The sequence below is a fragment of the Aythya fuligula genome, chromosome 9, assembly GCF_009819795.1.
Source record: "Aythya fuligula isolate bAytFul2 chromosome 9, bAytFul2.pri, whole genome shotgun sequence".
NCBI classification, from domain to species: domain Eukaryota; kingdom Metazoa; phylum Chordata; class Aves; order Anseriformes; family Anatidae; genus Aythya; species Aythya fuligula.
In genome coordinates, this window is record NC_045567.1 from 14,185,654 (window position 1) to 14,208,968 (window position 23,315).

Below are 23,315 nucleotides of genomic sequence, written 5' to 3' on the forward strand. Positions count from 1 at the left end.
TTCTCCTAGGCCTCTGTGGAAGGAGTTATCATTTTACACCAGTTTCCATTTTCTTCAGCTTTGCAGAGAATGTCTGTCATTGCTCAGGAAATTGGTGGGGAAAAACAGGTCTTCACAAAAGGGGCTCCAGAAATGGTAGCCACATTATGCAGAGCAGAAACAGGTAACTAATGTTTGTAAATGCGTCCTAGAAACATATATGGCTTTGATGGTGTGTTGAAGTGGAAGGTCCAAATGAGATTTCTGGGTCTAAGACCTTATTCCTCAGCCTGAAAAGTTAGAGACTGGCTGCTGTGCTTCAAGTCTAAGGCTAAGTTTTCATATGACCCTTCTCAGGGCTAACAGACAACAGCAACTACCAACTGTTGTACAAGGTGTGCAGTTTCTGCTGGAATAAATATCTGAAAGAGTAGTCTACTAGTCCAGTATATACCAAAAAAATGTTTTGTTTTCTTTCCAAACCTTGGGTAGGCAGCTAGAAGAGCACAGCTCATTCATGACACCCTAGAATAAGGTAGGTCTTTGCAGAATAGGTTAGGATCCTCAGTGCAGAGTGGCAGAGGAGACACAATGATTTTCTTATTGATCAAAGCTCATTTCAGCAACTCTATTTAATGCCCTTGGCCTACTGGTGGTATCTAGTTGTACCTGTTCTCTGGGAAGGAACCTTCCCTTCTCCAAAACCATTCTATTTTTATTAGAGAGCAGTCTAATGCCCTGATGAACTGTCTTTTCCTCTTTTCACAGTCCCATCGAACTTTGAAAGCAAGCTTCTGTTCTACACAGCACAGGGCTTTAGGGTCATCGGACTGGCATGTAAGTCTCTACAGACAGGGAGGCAATCTACTGATCTAACAAGGTAAGCAGTAGGCTGCTTCTTATCAGCAACATTCAGCCATGAGCCTCACGTAATACCGGTACCACAAAGCCTCTGCTAGGAGCAGGGCTGTAGTACAGATAGTTTTGTTAGACTCAGGCCAAAGAGAATCTGATTTAAATCTGGATATATGTCTATCTGAGAATGAGTAGAGGGCACTTCACTACCCCATGCTTACAGCACATGCTTAGAATCTTTACACATTTCTTCAACATAGGAGGTTTAACTCTAGTACACCCTGAAGCCTAGTACACCCTTCTCTCAGTCCATCATTTCTACCAATCTCTTTGCATATTTATCCAGGCTTTCAGCCAAAGCAGTCTCTCTCTCTCTCTTTTTTGTTTTTGTTTTGTTTTGTTTTGTTTTCATGGCTCCTTGATTAAGCAAAGACAGCAGATGACCCCCATAATGCTACCTATTCTCTAGCCCAGTCAAAGTTAGCAGACTATCTTCTGCTGCTGTCTTGGTCCACTCCTTTAACATTATAGTTTTAACTTTCTATAGCTTCTAGAGAAGTCAGCAAATTCTTCTGCTACTCTCATGGAGCTAATTTTACACAGGCCTCACTCAAAAACACCTCCATATGAGTCTGTAGGCTCTTTACCCAAATCCCTCTAGCTCTTGCTTGTGATACTCCGGAAATACCACTTGTGAAACATTTGTAGTTACTTGGTGCATGTGTTGTCCTTTTTGTTTACTAGCTGCAGGTCCTAATCTAGACAGGGCTCACTTGCTTTTTCACAGTGTTTGTTTTTCACTTTGCAGAAAGAGTCAGTGACACTGAGGCAAAGTGCAAATGATTTGTTTAATTCTTGTGACAGGTGTCATAACAGACTTATCCAACCCAATGAGCAAATGTGTGTGATATGGCCCAGAGTTTGCAGCTCTGTGTGCAGTTATAACATGGGTGATGTATATACTGCTAGGAGAAAAAGGATGATGGGAGGTCAAACACTACTTCTGCTATGAAAGCAGTGACTATTCAGCATCACCTGACTCAGCTGCTCTTACTGCCATGCAAGTGTTTGACCTCACCTCCTACTTACAGCTGTGGCTAAAATAAGTGTTTGAAAGCTTTTACTTCTTTCAAACTCCTCAGAGGAGTCACCCCAGCTTCCTGGGGAACTTCTCTTTTAGACCACAATGATGGGATTGTTTATGAAATTCTGTTCTGAACTGTGTGTGTTCAACTGTAAAAAAAAAAAAAAAAAAAAAAAGGCATTAGCACAGGTGTGAAAAAGAGAATAGGAGAGAGAGCTGGAGATCCCACATGCTGTTTACTTGGGTCCTACTGTTAAGAGTAGCTGATAAGTTTACTGAGGCATGTGTCTTCATTGTACAGACCTCAAATGAGGAGGAGCAGTGTGCATGAACTTTTCAAATCAGAACATCAGACCAGTTTGGGAATCCTGCAGGAAAATCAGGGTCTTTTTTGCATACTGGCTGGGGATAGTGCATTAATAGAAAACAGTCCAACTTATCCATTGGGCTTCCTTTTGTTGTGTGGAGCGTGTACACCAAATCATCTCTTTTTTGGTTTGATAATTTAGCAAACATGATCTGGAAGCTGGCTATGTACTGAACTGTTTCTTCAGAACAAAGGAAGACTAGAATAGAAGGATGAAAACCAAGTGAAGATCCTCCATATACCACGAGCACCAATTATTGCTGGTAGAATGCAAACCCAGCTGAAATTGAAATAACACCACAAAAGACAGACAGCCTAAGACTGCTAAAAGCAAACAAATTATTTTAATCTTTTTGAATTAGGCAGGATGGTTAACTGTTGTAACTGGCTATCAGCAAATTCAGGCCAAAAGGAAAAAGAGGAATTACATCTCTTTCTCATCTTCATTCTTAAGGGAGGAGGTGGAATCAGATCTGACATTCCTAGGTCTGCTGATAATGGAGAACCGGCTGAAGAAAGCGACAAAGCCTGTACTGGAAGAGCTCAGTGCTGCCCACATCAGGAGTGTTATGGTCACAGGTATCTAAATAGGATGGATTATTTATGTGGCTGCTCACCCAGATAAGGAATTCAACCATATGTGAGTGAACAAGCAGTCTGCTGCTTTATCACCACCACTGGTAGGAAGGCACAGGCATTTGTGTCTTTCAGACAATTACAGTCCAAGAAGCAACTGTGTTGTAATAATCACATGAATTGACCTATGCAGGCTTATGTCCCTGACAACTTCACTGGGCTTTGTCAAATACCTGACTCTATCTGTTCCCCTTTCACCATAAATCAGCCTTTCTGTTCCTCTGACACTTTCTAGTGAGCCCATTTGTTCGCCCTGCTAAGGTTATCGGGTGTTGTACACGAAGACATGTCATGCCAGATCCCTTCTTTATAGGATCTTGAGAAATTCTTTTGTTATAAATGAGCCAAGATCAAGCATGGATACCAGGATGAAAAATTGTGATATCTGGTACTTCATGCCTACCAGTCCCTATTTATCCCCCCCCAACTTTTTCAACTTTTTTTTTTTTTTTTTCTTTTTTTTTCTTGAAGAGCTGGTTTGGATTTGGATAGGATAAATCCGAGTTTTTCCATGGTCCAAAGACATTTTTTCCAGGAATTACACAGACCTTGTCTTCTTGGGCTTCACTTATTTCAGTACCTGTCTTACACCAAAGACATTTAAAGGCAATTGCTGTGAATCAGTGATACTAGCTCAACTTAAGAGTGAATCCCTTATTTTTTTTCTTGCCTAAAACACAGAAACTAGGAGCACACTCCCCAGCTAGATTTCTTCAAGCTCAGGCCAGATGAAATATGTATTTAATTATTGAGACAGACCTCATCTGCTAAGTTTTGATCTTTATCAAAAACTTCCTTATGCATAGACACTGAAATTGTATTGATACTTGTGATTATATTTGAAAACTGGGAATTCAGGAAAAGGCTAATGTTTCCTTTATAAACAATTCCTCACTGTAGATAATACCGCCCTTGATTTTTCTAGGTGATAACATTCAGACAGCTGTAACTGTTGCCAAAAATGCTGGGATGATTTCTCCAACAAACAGAGTGATTCTTGTGGAAGCAAACAAAATACCTGGATCTTTTTTAGCATCTGTTACCTGGAAACCACTAGAAGAAAACAAAACTGAAGAATACGGAAGCCTGGTGAGTGTAAAGCAGGTGATGTGCAGCAGGAAAGAAAACTGAGTTGGAATGCTTGAAATAATACAGTGGGATTATGCTAGTATAACAGAGACCAGTTATTCACCATCATCTGCATGTCAGAATGTTATGTGCTAGAAAAGTGTTTAAAAACAGTGATATACATACTACCCTAGAGCTTCCTTCCTAGCATATTATCCTGTAAACACTATTTTTGTTAACTGTCTGGGTTAGGTTTGAGAACAGCTGTACACAAGATTTGACTATAGCCCTCATGCTTAGCTGATGCAATTTTCAAGCATGTTTCCCTGCAAGGTAGGTTCGGTAGTAGAGAGGTGGACTCAGTGGAACTGCACTGAAGGAACAAGACCTGTTTGAACATATAGAGAGTGCTTTCCCATACCTGCAGAATTAAAACACAGATTAACAGTTGAGAAATTGCAAATACACAGTGAAACATAGGCTAGCTATACTAAGAAATTGTACTTCATCAAACATCTCCACAAAGGAACTGAGACAAAGACCTGTTACTCTCTCCCTGCAGAGTATGGCTGAAGGTGCTGACCCTCCTCTAAGAAGTATTAGAGTCAAGCAGATGGTAGGGAATCTCTGCAGGGGCTGTTGAGGGGCTCCACCAAAGCCCAGCCTCAGCAGCATCTTCATTGTATTTCACTGCAAGAAGGCATGCCTAGCTATGGTGCCTGTATGTTCCCTGTAGCCCCTCTCACTCACAGTGCAGCCCATCAGATTGCCACTGCTGCAGAAATTATACCAAACATGTGAATGTTGAGGTCACGCTTTCAAAGTATATAAGGAACCCAGTTGAAATTGATAGCATAATATGCCTGAACACATTTATAAATCCAGGCAAATGAATCCAGCTCTCTCAGAGTCTTCACAAGTGCCCTTTTCATGGGATGTCCTTTTCTTTGTCTATAAAAGCACATGGTAGCTTTTGAGGGTTTAGGAAGAGCACTAATTCTGGATTTTTTTTTTTTTTTTTTTTTTACAGGAAGATAACAGTCAGACTGAAAGAAGAATTAGGCTGGCAGTGGGATCAGGCCAGTACCATTTTGCCATGAGTGGAAAATCTTACCAAATTATAGCACAACATTTCAGCCACTTACTTCCAAAGGTAAGATCTGGATTATTTAATTGGGGTAGGCTTGCCAATCAGTAGATTCAAATTGTCCTGATATCATTAGCTGAATAGATCTGTATCAGGACATCTTTTGGAAATAACTCTAAGCCTGAAATAACTTGTGGGCTTGTTGAATCTCTGATGTTAATGTGTGGGGAAAGGTTTGAAAATCCCTGGTTTTTTTTCCTGCACAAGAGGATCAGACCGGTCTTGTAATGTAAGGACATGACTTAAAACATTTGTGGCCATATGTCTGGCCCTTGCACAGAACTGCTTCTCTCAGGTGTTGAAGAAAAGGAGAAAATGGTATTACACAGTGTGCAATTTGGCATGATTTGTCAGTTTAATGGAAAGGATAGTATCATGAATTATTTGCTAGTAAATCTCTGCTTGGTAATATGTGTTCATCTGATAAATGACACACCAGGTCTAATGTCTGAGTTGTGATTGTTATTTTTCCAAATCAAGATACTTTTTATCTTTGATCCTCAACCTTTCCTGCTTTGTGGTCTAGCAGCAGTTGTTTGGAAATATGACTTTTTGGTGGTTTCTATTCCAGATTATCACTAAAATCACTGACTTGCATCAAGTGCTTAAAAAATCACTTTTTTTTTTCTTTTTTTTTTTTTTTTTTTTTCTCCTTACAGCTTCTGCTGAATGGAACAGTTTTTGCTAGAATGTCTCCTGGTCAGAAATCCAGCCTTGTAGAAGAGTTTCAAAAGTTGGAGTAAGTTCTTAATAAGCACTGAGTTAGGAAGTGATGAATTTCCAGACTTTTAAAAAGCTAGCTTTTCTCTAACATAGTGTTTCCTAGAAGTACACAAAACTGAAGCTTCTACAAAAGTACAGCTTGGCAATTAAGTTTCACAAGCTTATTTAAGAAGAGACACTGTTGGTGTCATGCTGGTTTTGCAAACAAATACCTAACACTCTCATAATTCCGAGTTTTCTACATTCATCTTTCATTCTTCTCTTTCTGGACTTGAAGCTGGCATGGCTTGCACAAAAAGAGGAGGCTCTGCTTCCCTTCTGTTTATAGGTCTTATTTTTCCCAGCACTGAACTGTAGGTCTCTTTATTTTTTTAGTTACTTTGTGGGCATGTGTGGAGATGGAGCCAATGACTGTGGGGTAAGTGAAAATTCTTTACAATATATTTATTTTAAAAATGAATGCAGTGCCAGTAGAATACCCCAAACTGAGCACATGCTGGAGATGGGAGCCCTCTGCTTATTTATAGAGCAATTTCCCTGCCACTAGCATTGATTCAGGCCTGATCCCCTCTAACCATGCAAGAATTGATACCGTTGCAAACTGCAGTGTTGAGGACTGATTGATTTCTTTCGCAAAAACCACCAGAAGATTCTCCAAATCCTCCACTGGGTTTTGTGTCAACACCTGCAGTTTTGGGGCTAGGGGATACAGGGGTGAGGAGGACTTTTCCCAGGGAAACATACAGCCCTAAAAGACTGTTGTAAGTGCATATTTTAGAAGTGCAAGACAAGGATTTTTTTTTATTTTTTTTTATTTTTTATTTTTTCCCCAAGAGGAATGATCCATGCTCAGGAGGTATCCATAACTACCTTCTGGGTTTGCTGGCAGGTTCAGTTCACTCCACGACTTCACACATCCTTGTGGCAGTGGGAGCAATGCCACCTTGGCAGTGAAGCACTCACTTGCATTTAAACAAAGTCCCAAGGGTTCTCCCAGGGTAAGCAAGCAGAGAAGCTAGACTTCTACCTAAGATGTGACTGCATGGAAGATCTGACAAAGGAGGCACAGCCAACCCCGTCTTCTGCAGCTGGTGGTGGATGGCTCTGGGGTCTGTGGCAAATGGGCTTTATCATGCTCTCATCCCCTTACTGCTTCTGCACTTGATGCCCCAACTACACCCTATTGGATAAACCTTTTGGGTGGAGCACAACCAGGGAGTGAGAAGGGGTTGCTGTTCACAGAACACATACTGTAATAAGAACTCGTTTCTTGGCTGACACGTCAGTTCCTGTGTCCTTCTGGCTTGTAAGTGCTGAAGAGGACTATGCTTTTCAGGCTTTGAAAGTGGCGCATGCAGGGATATCGCTGTCAGAGCAGGAGGCATCTGTAGCTTCACCTTTCACATCCCAAACCCCCAGCATAGCATGTGTGCCAGAGCTAATCAGGTAAGCATGGATTTTTGTTTCCTGTTACATTAAGAAGACAGTCCCCACTCCTTTCAAGTATTAGTGTTAGTTGTTCCCACTAGGCCAGAGCATATATATAGAGAGAAAAATAAATGTCTTTGACATGGAAATCACCATTTGCTTAGTTACTGTCTGAAATTCCTTTAAGATAAATTAATTCTTTCCCCTCAAAGCTACCGGAGGAGGGCAACTACAGCTGAGCATTTTGTTATTAGCAATATTTTAAATGCAAAATGAACAATACTACATAAGCGGAACCAAATGTCCACAATATCAACCTATTCACTACTGTTAGCCTGTGTTTCTAATATCCTATGCAAGCAAAACATTAGCATCTGTTGTACCACTCCCTTAGTTAAGTTTTGAAAAAGGTAAGTTTTCTGCTTCTTACTGAGGAAAGTAGAAGGAAGCAGGGCTGTGCCAAACTTAAGCATTTGTTGCAGTGAACATCAGGAGTTGGAAGAATTCACTGTCTAGAGAATGAACTTCATTAGGAACAGCATTAGCATTGGGTCTGCAGGTTATTTCATCATGGAGTCTCTTCCTAGAGCTTCCTCCAACTGCAGCTCGGAGAAGGAATACCTCTAGCTGATGTTGTGAGCTGTGGTGAAGCTAGGAGTAGACACAACAACTAGCCTAGTCCATTGCTTTAACCACTAAACACAGTTTTCTGAGGAATCTACAACATTGGATAGGAGTCTTCCTTATTCTCATGGGTTTTCCTCTAAAATCCCAAAGGTATTTAATATTGCTGTGAAGAAGGCCAGGGTCACAATTTTGCTTAGTTGCCAGATAAATAACTGGGAAGGACTTGGAAAGAGTCTTTTACTGTCATTGGATACTACATGGTCACTGCAGGAAGAGAGGACTTGTCATTTTGAACTCACCGAGCAGGTGCTTGCCTTTGTATGCTTTTCCTCATGTGGAATTGTTATCTGTGCTATTAGTGTCAGCAGGAAAACTTGCTGGGGTAAATTGTATTGTTGGGAACATGGTTTACTGGAATCAAGCTGTTTCGCTTGCTGCAAGATTTCTGCACGTGAAGATTTTACTTTTGTTCATGCCAGATTTTATTTACTTCACCTCCCAGTAAAGAAAACAGTAGAGTCTTCTGTCCTTGTGACAAATGCCTTGGTTTTCAACTGCATTTTCAGAAGACTGGCAACAGGAGCAGATCATCACCTAATTGTTGCCCTTTATTCCTATCTGCACACAGGGAGGGTCGTGCTGCCCTGGTCACTTCCTTCTGCATGTTCAAGTACATGGCACTGTACAGCACCATTCAGTACCTTGGTGTCCTCCTGCTGTACTGGGTATGTCTTGGGAATATGGGCCTTGTTCAATAGAACAGGATGAGCTACTGTTCCTTTGTAAGAGAAGCATGGCATAAGAGCCACAATAAAACTAGGATACAGAGGTTTACCTCAGCTGCAAACTTCTCTAACATGATCTTTTGGTCCTTCTGTACACTTATCTGAAAACTGAATTCTTCTCATTAACTCCAGCCTATGGGCTCAGGATCTGCTCTGGGCAAAAAGAAGGCTGAGATATTGAACAGTATTTCGTATAAGGACATATGTCTGTGAAAAGGGAGAATCTGGCATAAGCATATGCTGTTGCAATTTACTCAGCATTTAAAGCATGAATTAGCTTGACAGTAAGCAAAATCCCCTGGAATGCCTTAAACCACTTTTACATGGCTCCTTCCCAACTAGAGAGGAGGGCTTCAGTTCAGAAGTCACCCAGCACTGAGAAAGGATGTGTCTCTTCAAAGAGGTGTCTTTATCGCACTGAGTCAACTGGGAGTGTCATTAGTCCAAACAATGCACAAAATGAGTGCATTCACTGCAGTCCTCGTGATGATGAATCTATTGGCAGGGTGGTGGATTGTGCAGTCCCTTTATCTGCTCAGTAGCATACTCTTGGAATTTCAGAACAAACAGCAGAGCATTAGTTCCGTGAAAATAATACGGCTTTCTGGAGATGATATAAACAAGCCGACAGCAAATGTCTGATTTGTAATGTTTTTTCTTTGTGTTCCTCTTTTCAGCAACTAAACACCTTTGGGAATTACCAATTTTTGTTCCAAGATCTGGCTATTACCACTGTAATTGGTGTGACAAGTAAGCCCCTTAGTCATCCTCTGTATTAAGGGAATGGATCTCACATATTTTTAACCTGCTTGGAAATGCATAATCCTATGTACAGAAAGGATGGAAGGAGACTACATAGACTACTGCACTTTTAGATAAGTAAATAAGGCATTTTGTTTGAGAAGAGAAAGCTCTGAAATGGGTAACATGTAGTGGTGCAGTTGCTGAGCATAAGAAAACAAAAATCCCAAGCCAGATTTGACAAGTGACTGAAAGAACAGGAGAGCCGGGGCATATCCTTATAGCATTGGGCCTGACAGTAGCCAAATAAAATAAAATCTAACATTTGTTTTTGAAAAATGCCTCATGATAGACAGATGGCATTAATTAACCCATTCTGTGGCCAATAAGAATTTGTAAGAAAATAATTCTGTATTTTGTACTTGATATAAAATTTATATGTGCTATAGTGAACATTACAGAATGTAAAAGTGCTGGCCGTTGATAGCAGTCAGTAATACACAGCAGCACTGCTGGTATTTTGGACACACTAGTAAACATACCTGTACATGTTTCAGTGAGTTTCACAGAAGCCTACCCAAAGCTGGTTCCCTACAGGCCTCCTAGCCAACTCATCTCACCCCCATTGCTGCTCTCTGTCGTACTTAACATCCTCTTCAGCCTCAGCATGCAAATTTTTGGATTTCTGATGGTCCAGAAGCAGCCCTGGTATTCAAGGACTGATATACACAGGTAGGTCCCCTTCTTGGGACTTGGGTGGCACAGGGCAGACATAGAGAGACAGGGCTGCATGATACTATTGATCAGCTTGACTATAGTGTGGGTGAGCAGCTGCAAGCAGACCCTCTGCTTCCCCACCAGCTACTAACAGAGTAAGCAGTGGTGTCTGCAGGTCCCTAACCTCTCCAAAAAGTATAGCCTGGTGCTAGTGGTAAGAACACTTCTGATGAGCACTAAGAAGAGTAATAGATCGTGGGGAAGACCAGAGTATCCATGTAGGTTTGAACTTAGGCTTTGCCACGTTCAGTGGGTAAGACTGGGGGCACTGCCAACAACCTACATCCTTGTGACAGCGGGAGCAAATCATGATGATGAGGAAGAATGCCTGATAGTGGCCAGGTGAAATGGCTAGGACAGAGATCATTCGCTAACCAGAGTGATGCTTTTTTACAGCGCCTGCCTCTCAGTGGACAGCCACATGGAGAATTCGTCCTCTGTTTCCAGCCTGGGCCTCCATGGGATGGGAGATGGAGCCCCTAATGAAGCAGACGATGGCTACAAGAGCTATGAAAACACCACAGTGTGGCTACTGAGTACCATCAACTGCCTCATTGTTGCTCTAGTGTTTTCCAAGGGAAGGCCTTTCAGGAAACCCATCTACACAAACTGTAAGTGTGGGAAGGGTGGGAGGGATCTGTGAGTTGGTCAGCTCACAAAGTCAATTCACTAGGACAAAGTTAAAACTTGACCAAAGTGATGCCAGCCAAAAAAGTAGGAACCCAATAGTGGATCCCTAAATGACTAAAGGTCAGCTTTTGGAAGCTTTAGTCTCAGTGGCATCCTTTAATCAGCAGCTCTCTGAGCTGGGCCCACTTTTTGTGCTTCTGTGCTGCTAAAAAATTGGCCCAGACATTTGGGTTTCTGAAAAAAACTCCACTGTTTGATAAAAATTGGTGGAGTTGGCTTGCAGAAGCATCATGGTAGTTAAGGCAGTCATGTTACATTAGAACAAACTAATGAAGTCTAGTAGGTCTTTTCTGCCTCTGAGAGACTGATATGAATGGAAGGTCAGCACATGATTTTGAAGTTCTAGAAGTCGCTGCATGGCATAGGAGGGCTATTATTTTTGTCTGTGGGACAATCCTGCAGCTGTCTCTCAGGCAAAGCTCTGTTCAGTTCTTTTGTGCTAAAGAACTAATTTAATGCTGTAGGGTTCATGGCTTGGATGTTTAGGTTCAGTAATAGTGAGGAGGGGACCTTCCTCCCAGGTAGCAGAAATGTCATCAGTCTTGGGCAAAACTTGAGTGAGTGGATAGAGGGTGAAGTCTGGCACATGCCAGCTGGAGAAAAATATAATTTGCATATTATTGCAATATTTGCCTTGGGGGGGAGAGAGGGTAAATTCTCAATTACTCAGACTTTTTAGATCCTGATCAAGAGTGAAGTCATGATATTATTAAAATGGAGGGCAGAGCTCCTAATTATATCGACAAGAGCAAGACTACATCCTAGACTTCTTTCTGAATGACAGGAGATAATGAGCTTGGTGTGAGACTTGCTGAAAAGTTCTCTGGCTTCTCAGTGTGAGAGGTCAGATCAAATGATCAAAATACTCTTTTGGCATTTTAAATCTATGTGTGCTCATATAGGCTCATATGAGCTCATATAGGCTCATACCGGCCTAATATATATCTGCTTGACTGAGTGAAGCTGGGGCTTTACTCTGTTCATTTTTTCTTTTGCTGAAAATTCTTTGCTATCTAATAGATTTTTTTTGAGTGTTTAACATGGAAAATTATGGTTACAATCTTCTGTAGTAAAGGCAAGCAGCTGAGAGTGCTCATATACCTGTGGTTTTATTTGCTTGTTCTTGTTCCTTCAGATGTGTTCATCCTGGTGCTCATGGGGCAGCTGGGTGTTTGCCTCTTTCTGGTGTTTGCTGATATTGATGATCTCTACTCTAAGATGGATGTGAGTATTGTTCCACTGCACTGTGACTGTTTTTAACAAAAGGCACAGATTTTTGCAGGAATGTTTGGCACCTCTGATGACAAATCAGGTTTAAAGAGATGGATTTTAGGTGATGGGATTGAAGAACCTTCTGGAGACATTGTAGCTCCACAACTATTAGGATATTTAACAAACAAGATCTGTGCATTCTGACAACTGGACAGCTATACCTCAGTTTGATTGTTTCAGTGAATTGTGCATGCAGCAAGGGACGACATTGCTAAACGTACCATGATTGGTATGTTGTGGCTTGATAGCTGTGAAGCCAGAAGAAAGGAGCTAGGGCCTGCAGCTTTAAACTAAAATACCATGCAGTTCAGATTCTCAGCCTGTGCTGCACACAGATCCTCTTGAAAATTCAGCATTCTCAGCAATCTTCAGTACTCACTCCCCAACATTTTCAGGCTCCCTGTCTAAATGTCAGACAGCCTGTAATTTCCTAAAGCAGCATTTGGGTTTGGAACAGCTGTAGAGAAAGACTAGTGAGGCTGTCATGGCTGAGGATTTGTCTTGGTAAATACCAGTAGGGCTTGGTTTATTTAGTCTGGCAGAACACAAGCTGGGAGTTGCCTTGTGCAAATTCATTCTAGGAGAAGTGCAAGGGAAGGGTAAGATCTACATGGGCTGTAGGACAGCATTGTTAGTGGACCCAGCCATTAATACGTTAAGGCTGGAAGTTGTAAGGAAGATGTTAATATCCTCTGCTGTGATTGTCTCACAACCTTGTACTAGGAGTCATGAGAACAAAACAACAAAAGAAATACACAGCTATTTTTTTTACTACATATGTTAACAGAGCGATGAAGCGTGATGGCTTTGGATAACAGGTACTGAACCCGATGCTGCTTCCACTCCTGTATCTTTATATAAGAGCTGGCAGGTGGATTTAGAAATTGAAATAATGAAAGAAACAGAAACACAGATGAGAATAACATACTTGGATTTTGAACACCAAGCAGCCAAGCACAGCTGCCTCACCTTGTTAACAGTTTAGAGCAGAGGCTGAGCAGGCACACCCAGTTAAAGACTCTGCCACGAGATGGCACTTGAAAGCAAGTCTTAGTCCTGTTTGTGGGCTGTGGTGGCACAGGACAGTGTTAGCACTGCAGCCATGAGGGGCTAAAATGCCTTTGGGGAGAACTGCAAATCTGGGGGGCTTGCACTGGATTTACTGAGAAGTCAGAAGGAGGGAGTGGCAATAAGAAACCGCAGTAACCTAGCCCTGAAGAAACTGCTGATCCAAATTTTGGATCTGAGCTGCATCTCCAAAATAAGTTGAGCGACAGCCAGAAAACCATTGCTGCCAGCTATGGGAAGCTGGAACTGGGCTTGGAATTTGAAATACTTGGAACTAATTTTGATATTAGGAAGAAAGGAAACATTTAGATTTACTGCTGCTGTTCTGGAGTACGGTTTTCTCTGCCGGGTCATAAGTTTAAATGTTTCTTTATCAGTAATTCCTCAGGATAAGTGGCAACATTGGTTTGTCAGCAATGCACAGCCAGTGTGGGATTCTGTCTGTTGATGACACAAGCTCCCACCAGTGCCTAGTGTGCACACATTGCTTACTGGCTTCTGCTTTCTTCCCAGCTTGTTTGCACCCCCACCAGCTGGCGGATCTCCATGGTGATAATGCTTGCGGTCACACTCGCTGTGTCCTTTCTTGTTGAGGTGAGTGTGCTTCTTTGAATGTACCTGTCACACTATTTGGGAAGACAGCAGGGTCAGGTCCCACCCTTTCTCCATCCTTCTCAGTCCAGTTGGGGAATATCCAGTAAAACTTTTGCTGCTGCCTTACACCTCCTCTCTTCTGATCCCCACATCTGAGTGATTGGATGTAAGGAATGCCAGGCCCAACTACATTTTCTTTCCCAGTGAATGGAATGTATCAGACCCTGTCCCAAGTCACTGAAAGATGAGGAGTCTTTCAGTGTTTTCTACTCAAATCCTGCAGAATCTTTCTGGTGTCGAGGTCTGGTAGAGCTGGTATGAGAAGCCCTCAGTAACAGGCTTTGTGAGGGATGTGGATGAACAGGAGATTGTGGGAGATCTAGGTCTCCACTACTTGCCCTGTGTCCTGTGGATGAAGAGGAAAACCTGCTGAGTCCTCCAAAATTTTCCTTTTTGCTCTTTCTTTTACAGGAAGGTGTCATTGAGAACAGAGCCTTGTGGCTGCTGCTGAAAAAGACTTTCCGGTACCACTCAAAGAGCCATTACAAGAGGCTGCAGCGGGTGTTAGAGCAGGACTCATCCTGGCCACCTCTGAATGAAACCTTCTTCTCAGATTCCGTGGCAATATCAGTAGATGAAAATATGGGAGGCCATAGCAATCCAACATTTGACAGCAATGAGGACACACTCTGAAGGAAACTGTGGAGGACACATCGAGGACAGTTGCCATTGGCTATAGAAGGACTATCTCAGAGACGTAAGAAAAGAGGAAGGATTGACCCACTGCTACCCCCCATTCTAAGCCTATCTGGGCCTGGCTCATTTTTTAATCAACCAGAAGCAGAAAAGCTGGCTAGTAGCATGAAGCCATAACACTGTTATCTTCTCTCCCTTCACCCACATAGGAATGGCCAGCTGTAAATGGAGCAGCCAGTTGAAGACTGTCAAAGTGTTCATGGTTGAAACACCATTGCTGCATTCTTCTTATGAGCTGCGTTACGCGGTGGTGTCTTTCAGGGATGCTTTTCTCGTTGTGCTGAACTTCTGCAGTATGTAAATGCAACAGCACCAAGCATTTCTGCAAGGTTTATCCAACAAAAACAATCAGTTCCCACCAGCATGTATTTTCTTAGCCCTGTGATGCTAGGCTGACTTCCTGCTTAGGACATTTGACAACTCTGCCCACAGCTGGGTACAACATGACATCAGTCAGTGAGGCTTAGGACCAAGAAGGACAGTTCATTCTTTGGATAAGATGTGCGTGGGGAAGTTTTCCCCTCCAACTGACTGCACAATTTGTTTTTCACAGCTGTAGCTTGCCCATGCATTTCCTGGGTAGGGTCGAGAAGCATTTTCTGATCACTTCAACACAGGAGATTGTATATTCCCACAATCTAATGCTAAACTGGTCTTGCATTGCCACAGAAACTCAAAGAATTGGGCAGATTGGAAAACATGGTAGAGACTCCTTTGGTCTTTTAAAGTAGTGCTGGAAAACTAAAAGCAATCACTGGAGATTATGCATTGTTTTTATTCAACTTGTCTATCAGAACTGTGTTTGAAAAGAGTTTAGCATGCATAAAAAATAACTAATATTATTTTTCTAAAAAGAAAAAGTGTTTCAACTTGAATAAAGCATTTATTTGACTCAGAGCATTTATTTCCCCATTTTAGACAACTTCGACAAAAGTAGATGGGTTAAATACCTCCTAACCTACTGCAGTTTACCTAATGGTAAATACCTCCCACAAGGCCACATAACTTGACACAAACCAGAAGTGGTTTGCATTTGTTCGTGAATATCTCTCCAAAGTTAAGAAGCATTCCCTCTTTGCAACAAATCCCAGTGGTAGGTAAAAGCTAGAGGTTTTATCTCTTGCTCTGTGCACTACTTGCAGTTTCAGGAGAAAGCATGAGTGCAGCTTAGTGGAGTTATTCCCGCCATCCGCTGTTTGGGGTACAGTAATAATTTCCTCAGAGACCAAATTCACTGTCCTATTTATGAGCTCCCTCACACAAGAAATATGTTGCTGCATATAACAAAGTGCCAGCTGCAGTAGGCTGCAGACTAGGCAAATATTTATGTCACAATTGGTAATAGTATAGAAGTGTCAACTTTGGCAAACCTATGGAGTTTGTAGGGTCGACAAGATAAAGACCTGCTTGCCTACTGCTGAAATACAGTCTTACCTGCAAGGAAACAGAATAAAGATGCTAGGTGACATTTAACCTACGCCAGTCTTTAAGATGTCAATCTTTTGCTCCTGTGCAAGTCCAGTGTCTCCAGCTGTAGTGGGGAATATTTTATCATCTTCCCTCACTCGCATCAGCCACAGTTTGATCAGCAGAGCTATGTGGTCTGTCACCACTGCACTGAACTGCTTACACAGCTTAACTCCATGGCAGTCAGGAGACAGGTGATGTGTTATGCACATCATTGCTGCAGAGAGCTGCTCATACACACATATCAAAGCCCCCATCTGCTCACTCACCTCTGGGGGGACATCAGAGCTCCCAGTCCACATCCCCCTGCTGGGATAGTCTCTTTTTTTTTGCAAATTCTGGGGCTGCATAAGGGCAGACACAGATTGACAGCCCTGGATGTGGCTTTGACAGTCCCTGTCTGCAGTCTAAGCTATCTGAACACAGATGAAAAATCCCCTGGAGGATCAAAGCTCCAAGCTCACTTTCTCCTCTTGTGACTGGCAGCAGGCACTGGTTGGACAGACCCCAGTGATCTTTGCCAGCAGGCACTGTCCATCCTGGTTAGCTCTCTTAAACTAAAGCAAAGGGCAGGCTCCCTGGAGCCCAGCCAATCCATGGAGCCATGCAGCCACTCTTAACAGCTGATTTCAAAATTTGATTTTTCTTTTGAAATACAATCGTCCTAGTTAATAAAGATATTTGTGTGTGTGTGTGTGCTCTACTTTCTTTTATTTGTTACTTGTTTATTTTGATACAATCACCACGGTTTCTGTCTACTACTCAGCATGCCAGATCCCAGCCCACTTGTCAGCACACACAAGCAAAGGAGGAACAAAGCCCATTCTAAAAGATGCAGACCATCACCAATAACAGTTGTAGGTGTGCAATAACATTAACACGTCAAAACCTTTTACGAGACACACCGGTTTTCCACTCAGGTAGCACCTTTCTCCTAAGGAACTTGATGCACATCACAGGTCTTCAGGAGGATTATGAAGAGGACTGTGGAAACCAAGTATCTGCCAAGAATCAACGAGGAAAACAAGGCACAAGGTACCTATAGCAGCCAGGTCAAGGAAAGGAAGCAAAGAACTCTCTTGCCATATAGTGCAGGTGTCTGATGCCAACAACTGAATTTAAACTCATTACTCTTTATTGTAACATCTAAACTGGGTCTCGCCAGCCTGTATTCCCCGGCCCAGTGGCCAGCAGCCAGGCTCTTTATCGGCCCTAACAGCAGCACCCCTGGGCACCACTGGCTCCCCTCTCCTCCCTGCACGGTGCCCCCAGCCCTGCTCATCCTCCTGATTGCCGCTGCACAGAGTTCACTGCATCCCACCCTCTCCATATATACAGAAGGAATGCGGGCATGCCAGCCCGTGGCTTGGTTCCAAGGATGCAAGCAGGGTAGGCATTCACCAACTGGACCAGTTGTGCTGCCCCAGTGACTGGGTTGTCAGTGAGGTCAGGCAAGTATACGGTCCAGGGAACAGCATAAGGACACGTCGAACCTTCCACACCAGTTTTGGTGGCCACATCCTGGTGATGGAGGGTGCCTCTGCGGGGCTGCGGGCACCATGGTGCTGTCTCCAAAGTCTGGGGACATCGGCAATGCCATGGGCTGATGATTGTCTTCCTCTGCCTGGAAGATGGGCCACAGGGAATGGGCCTGGGTCACTGACAGGAAACTCAGGAAAAATGGAGAATGTCCCAGGAAGGCAGCTGGAATGAGCAGCTGGTTACTGGCATGTGTTCAGTTGTGTGGACTGTGAGTGCTGGAGAACATGCCAGGTTGTTACAAGGCAGAGATTTTACATGCTTGTTGTAGCTGCCTTTTAAACTTCTAGGGAGAGGAGATTGCTTATTTGAATGGAATATTTTGTGCTTGATTAACTCTACAGATTACTCTAAATACAGCCTGACTTATCTGCTGAAATAAATATCAATTTAGTTATAAATCTCTCTCTCTCTTTTTTTTTTTTTTTTTTTTTTTTTTTTTTTTTTTTTTCTTCTTTGGGGACAGAGGGTGCTGTTTTACTGCCTTCTGTACATTACCTGCTGGTTTCTTTATACAGCACCAGAATCTTTTGGCATGGCTACAGCTTCACGTTTCCTTACAGTTGAATGGACACATGGTCCTTGGGCAAAAATAGAGCTTTAATGAGTGCACAAAGGAGAAAAAGAACCTGAACAGCAGTAAGGTGGGACATGCTGTGCACCAAGAAGGAGGGTTCAAACTGCAAAATGTGAGAGGATGGAAAAGGCAGACAAGCCCCAGCACGCCCCTCCTGTCTTTCTTTCTGGGCTTCCTCCTGCCCTGTGGTGTGGCTCTGGGTGTCAAGCTCTTTGTCCTGCGGATTTGCCTCTCTCAGGAGCTGCCAAGATCCCCTGTGCCTGACTAAGCAGCTGGAAAGGGCCTGGAGCTGTGTGTCTCCAGGAGCTTTGCAAGGCTGGAGTTGAACTGGAGAGCTCTGGATTGCCCTCCAGAAGGGTCTCCTTCTCTGTTGCAGTCCAGCAAAGCTGTGGGCCCAGCCTTCTGGTTGGGCTTGTCAGTTAGGAAGGTCATAAATGCTTGCCGGTGTAACCCCCTCTGCGAAACGAGGGCCCTTGCCAGGCATCTCAGGGAAATGGTTGCAGAGGCAGAGCTCTGAACAAGCTCTCCAGGTCTCTCACCATACCCTTGTTGCCCTTCTCTTGCTGTCTGAAACACCCGACTGCCATCCATCCTTAGTGCCTGCAAAAGTCAAGGCAGAGACCCACCAGAGCCAAGCTGCCCCCCCCAGAGCACTGCAGTCTGCCTCCTCCACAAAAGCCAGCCAGGTAGCCAGGTGGGGTGAGCAGATAACCAACAAGGAATCTGGGCAAGACAGCGTTGTGTTTTAGCTCCAGCTGCAGGAACCACACACAAAGTGCCCAGGGCTTCTTGGAGAGCCCTTCTGTGGTGCTGCCTTGGGCATGTGCCACCACCTTCTGTGGGGACACACGTATTCAGCGCCCTGAGGTGCTGATGCTGAGGGTCCCAGCTGGGCAGCACTGCCTGACAGAGATTCCTTGGGAATAGCCATGGGAACAACGAGATCTTCCTGGAAAGTGGGCCACCCTACCACTGCCCTGGGCAGCCCTACCAGAAGGGAAAGAGAAAGGCTTTCAGGTATGCTGGGACTCGGGTTTGTCTTGATTGTTCTCCTGTGAAATAGAGTGCAAAAGCAATCATCCTGGTAGGTGAAGGGCTCAGAGGGTGCTTGTGTTGGGTGAACAGACAGAGGGAAGGGGCCTCATCCATCCAGCTCTCCCAGGGCAAGGCAACGTGCCATGCTCCCCGTCATCTGCCAGCAGGACAGACTCGGGGCTGGGCAGCAGGCCAAGGCAATACAAACTTCCTAGCCCTCCAGCCACGCAGCGCTTGTCACCATGAAGAGGTCTCATCACTGTCCAGACTCTGCTTCCCTGCCAAGGGTCCCAACACCATCCTGTCCCAGCACAGAGCAGGATGTGAGGACGGCCCCACAGAGTCCACAGGGCTTGTGCGGACAGTAATGGCATCCTGCCCTTCGGCCTGAGCATGACGAGGCCCTTTGGCCCTACATGACAGGGCCACTGTCAGCAGACGAAGCTGCTCCCTTGCATTGCGGGGTTTTATGTTCTTTCAGCCCATCTGCATGCTTTGCTTGCTTTGCTGGTGAGTGATGTACTTTAGAGCAAATTTTCTTCCTGGTGTGTGCAGGGGGCACATCTCCCCCTCAGGGGGATCCTGCAGAGATCACACAGTGGGACCTGACATGGTTACTTTGCACATCTCCTGCCTCTGAGGCAAGACCTGTCCTTAGATCACCGTCGGCAAATTTTGTCCTGTTTTTCCTTAAAGCAGTGACAAGATTTCTTTTGCCCTGGGTAGCCTGTTTGAGTATTTGAATACCTTTTAATTTAGAAAATCCTCCTAAATATCTAACCTAACTCAAAAAATCTAATTGTTTACTCTAACAAGAAATTAGCCTGGTTTCTCCTGGTCTCTGACAAAAATAGGATTAAAAATATGGTTGACTGTCTTCTTTTCTGTACTACAGAAATTTCTGTGTTTCAGTTCAGCCTTTTTCTTTTCTAGTTTAAACAAACTCAGTTATTCAACACTTCCTTGTGGGTCGTGTTTTCCCAACTTTTAATCGTCTTACCATTTTCACTCCTTCCATTTAGCTCACACCTTCCTAGAGCCTGAACTCTAGCCAAGACCTTGCTAACACCAAGTCAAGTGGAATAATTTCCTCCTGTCTCACGGATCTCACCGCCCTCCTGTATCTGTGACTCAGAATGACAGTCACAATTTTGGCAAGGGGATACTCAGCCATCGTTAGCTACACCTCCTGCCCTGGCATACACTTACACCACCTCCCCATTTCTTTTGTACATTTTTCCTCCAGCTACTGAGTGCAGCATTTTACTGAATTTCATATGGTGACTCCATATGGCTAACATGCCCAAATCATACTGCGTTGTTTCTTTCCTCTAAAGCAGATGCTTCTACCAGCTCAGTGTCATCAACACATTTTGGTTGCCTTCTCTGTCCTATTATCCAGGCTGCTATCAAAAACATGAATATTTTGGGTTCCCCTGAGATGGACAGCAAACCGCTGACAGCTACTTTGAGTTCAACCCTTCAGCCCATCATGAAAGGATCCTATTTCCCAGTATCCTCATATCTCTTGAGGAGCTCTATCAGAAGCCTTACTGAAGTCTAAATATGCCACATTAGCTGCTTCTCTCTTATTCCCTGGAGCATCTCCCTGTCAGGGAGGAAATGAGATTGGTTTGATAGGATCTTCCTCTGACAGATCCATGTTAGCTGCTCCTTATCATTTCACTATCCCCTAGCTAAGTACAAACTGGTTAAGAATTTTTGCTCGCAGCTTTCTGTGTGTTCAAGTTGGGCTGGCTGGCCTGTAATCCTCCAAGTCTCTAATTCCCTAAGCCACTCTTTTTCACATTTAAGTTGCTGGCACCACAGCCTGGTGGGACTGGGGGTGGAGGTGTCCCACCCAGCTTGGGGAGCTCTTTGGGGAGCACTAGTGGTGGGCAGCCTGCTGCCCCACACGAGGGGACTGCTGAGAATCCAGTCCAGAGACTGGATCATACTGATGTAAATAAGATACCCCAGGTGATTGAAATAGAGAACTAATGAAACCACCCTGCTAATGATGCCTCACATGAGTTCCCTTCCCCTGGAGACTTACAGGATGCACTGGCTGGTGTTAAGCAACCACCTGCCTGCAGTGGTTGCACATTACCTCTTTGTGTACAAGCCTTTCGCCACAAGAAGGTCATAGAGGACACAGATAGACCTCGTGAAAGGCCAAGGTGCCAGCACTACACAGTTCCTCAGATATTAGCGTTTCTTCTTAAAACAATAGAGTGGAGTGACCTGCAAGTGTATCACATCCTGGTTGCTGTGTGCCAGTGGCTGGTGTGCCGAGCAGTGTGGTGGAGGAGATTGCTGATGTCCTCTCAGAGGAGAGGAAGAGGCAGAGAGGACTGTGTACTGATGTTGAAATCTGAATTCAGCCACATGGTTCACAATGAAAATGCTTAGGGGGAAAAAAATAAAAAAATAAAAAAAAAAAGGAAGGAAAAATATGCATTTTCCTACCATCATCCTGATTTTTCAGGATTTTTCAGTGTTTGGTCCATCTTTGCTGCTTCATGGACACCACTGCAGCCGCAGACATGGATCTGGCTGGATCATGCAGGGCCATCCGAGGCAGACTGAAGATGCAGCAAAATGACAAGTGCTCTTAGCTCATCGGAGCACCAGAGAGCCTGGCCTCTCCTTGCTCTGTTTCAGAGAGAAGAAACATGGATAAACAGTTTTATTTGTAGCAGTCTACCTAGTAAAAAATGCTTCTCTCAGTTGTTGGAGTATTTTCCTGGATGAAGCTGCAGATAGAGGGAGAACTGGTGGACTTCAGACAAGCTCTGCAGTCTCTGGGCATCATTCTCTCTCCTATCTAGGGGAAGAAAAATTTGGAAGAATTCCTGATTTGCCATCACAAAGATTACACAAAGTCTCTGTCTATGGGGTCTAAATCCTCGAGTCTCATCAGTGACAGCCTCCCTGTGGCCGAGCCAAGAAGGGTTTTCTAGCAGTCTGAGCAAACTCAGGGCCATTGCCTCTCTTCACACAAATATGTAATTTATTCCAGGACGGTAATATAGCACATCTCTCCCGCCTGGATAAATGGTCATTTTCAGGCTTTGTGACAGAAGGAGAATGGGAGTGAGATAGAGCAATTTTAGGATAATGCTTGGAAAATGTCCCTGACAGCGGGGGCACAGGAGACTGGAAGGTGTGCAGTGTGGCTGTGCTGCCCAGCTGGGCTTCTGCAGAGAATCCACCCAGCCCCTTTGCTTTCCCTGCATCTCAGGCAGAATTTGAAGCAAAATGTGGGTTTGAGGGGATGCCCAGAGCTGTGGGGGCGGGGTTCAAACTGGATCTATCCCTGCAGGTCAGTGCCCCAGCATGCAGCTCCACTGTGCTGAAGCCAAGTCCAGACCCAGGCAGTGTAACCTTGTCCCCAGAGGAGATGCCTCTTGCTGACACTGTCACGGGACAAAGGGGTTCATTGGGTATCGGATGATAAAATGGCAACAGACCATGGACTAAGTCCGATGGATTTTATTCTAACTACATACAGTGAGTACCAGTATAATTAAGCCTGAGCAGAATGTGAGCAATCTAAGCATAAGCAAAAGGAAAAGGGAAAAGCCACCAGGCACAATACCATTAACAATTAATCTTACCTGCTGATGAGCCAGAGTCAGGAAAGTTGCTGACCTCTCCTGTTCTCTGCCATGATGTTAGACATCCCCTTCACCAGGTAGCACTGCTGGACCAGCCAGTAAGAGCTATCCCAAGCTGGTGTTGGGCACTCTTTTGGTGGGACTGACACTCCGTGGCTACCGCATGCTGAATAGGATGGCATGAGACACACCTTTTATACAAAGGCCTGAGAATGAAGCTGGGCATGTTTTGGGTAGCTGATGATCCATTAATCTGATAGTCTTTTGATGTCCTTGAGGAGACACTGTTTATGCTAACATTTTTCAGACCGTCACACAATCGATCTCAGGTTCCTTTACATAAGCTGGTTATGTAAGCACGTGGTGCATCTCGCCACAGGCATCCTGCAGGGAGTGCCCAGTGCTGGCCTGGCTGCTCTGGGGCCAGCTCACTGCGGGGCTGAGGCACCCTCCCACCCCTTTCCTTGCCCCGTGCCTTGA

General features: G+C 44.1%; 1 protein-coding gene across 1 annotated transcript in view; it reads left to right on the forward strand.

Moving 5' to 3' along the window:
- ATP13A4 (ATPase 13A4) overlaps positions 1 to 14,754 on the forward strand; it is a 39,153-nt gene extending 24,399 nt beyond the window's left edge. The window contains exons 16-31 of the mRNA XM_032193270.1: positions 10 to 163; positions 748 to 859; positions 2,740 to 2,864; positions 3,847 to 4,025; positions 4,307 to 4,331; positions 5,069 to 5,142; positions 5,796 to 5,875; positions 6,235 to 6,277; positions 7,196 to 7,305; positions 8,543 to 8,639; positions 9,377 to 9,449; positions 9,998 to 10,172; positions 10,614 to 10,828; positions 12,043 to 12,131; positions 13,761 to 13,841; positions 14,313 to 14,754. Of these exons, the coding sequence (XP_032049161.1) occupies positions 10 to 163; positions 748 to 859; positions 2,740 to 2,864; positions 3,847 to 4,025; positions 4,307 to 4,331; positions 5,069 to 5,142; positions 5,796 to 5,875; positions 6,235 to 6,277; positions 7,196 to 7,305; positions 8,543 to 8,639; positions 9,377 to 9,449; positions 9,998 to 10,172; positions 10,614 to 10,828; positions 12,043 to 12,131; positions 13,761 to 13,841; positions 14,313 to 14,534 (1,854 nt within the window). The 3' untranslated portion in view covers positions 14,535 to 14,754. The remainder of the gene's footprint in view (positions 1 to 9; positions 164 to 747; positions 860 to 2,739; positions 2,865 to 3,846; positions 4,026 to 4,306; positions 4,332 to 5,068; positions 5,143 to 5,795; positions 5,876 to 6,234; positions 6,278 to 7,195; positions 7,306 to 8,542; positions 8,640 to 9,376; positions 9,450 to 9,997; positions 10,173 to 10,613; positions 10,829 to 12,042; positions 12,132 to 13,760; positions 13,842 to 14,312) is intronic.
- Positions 14,755 to 23,315: the final 8,561 nt, after the last annotated feature.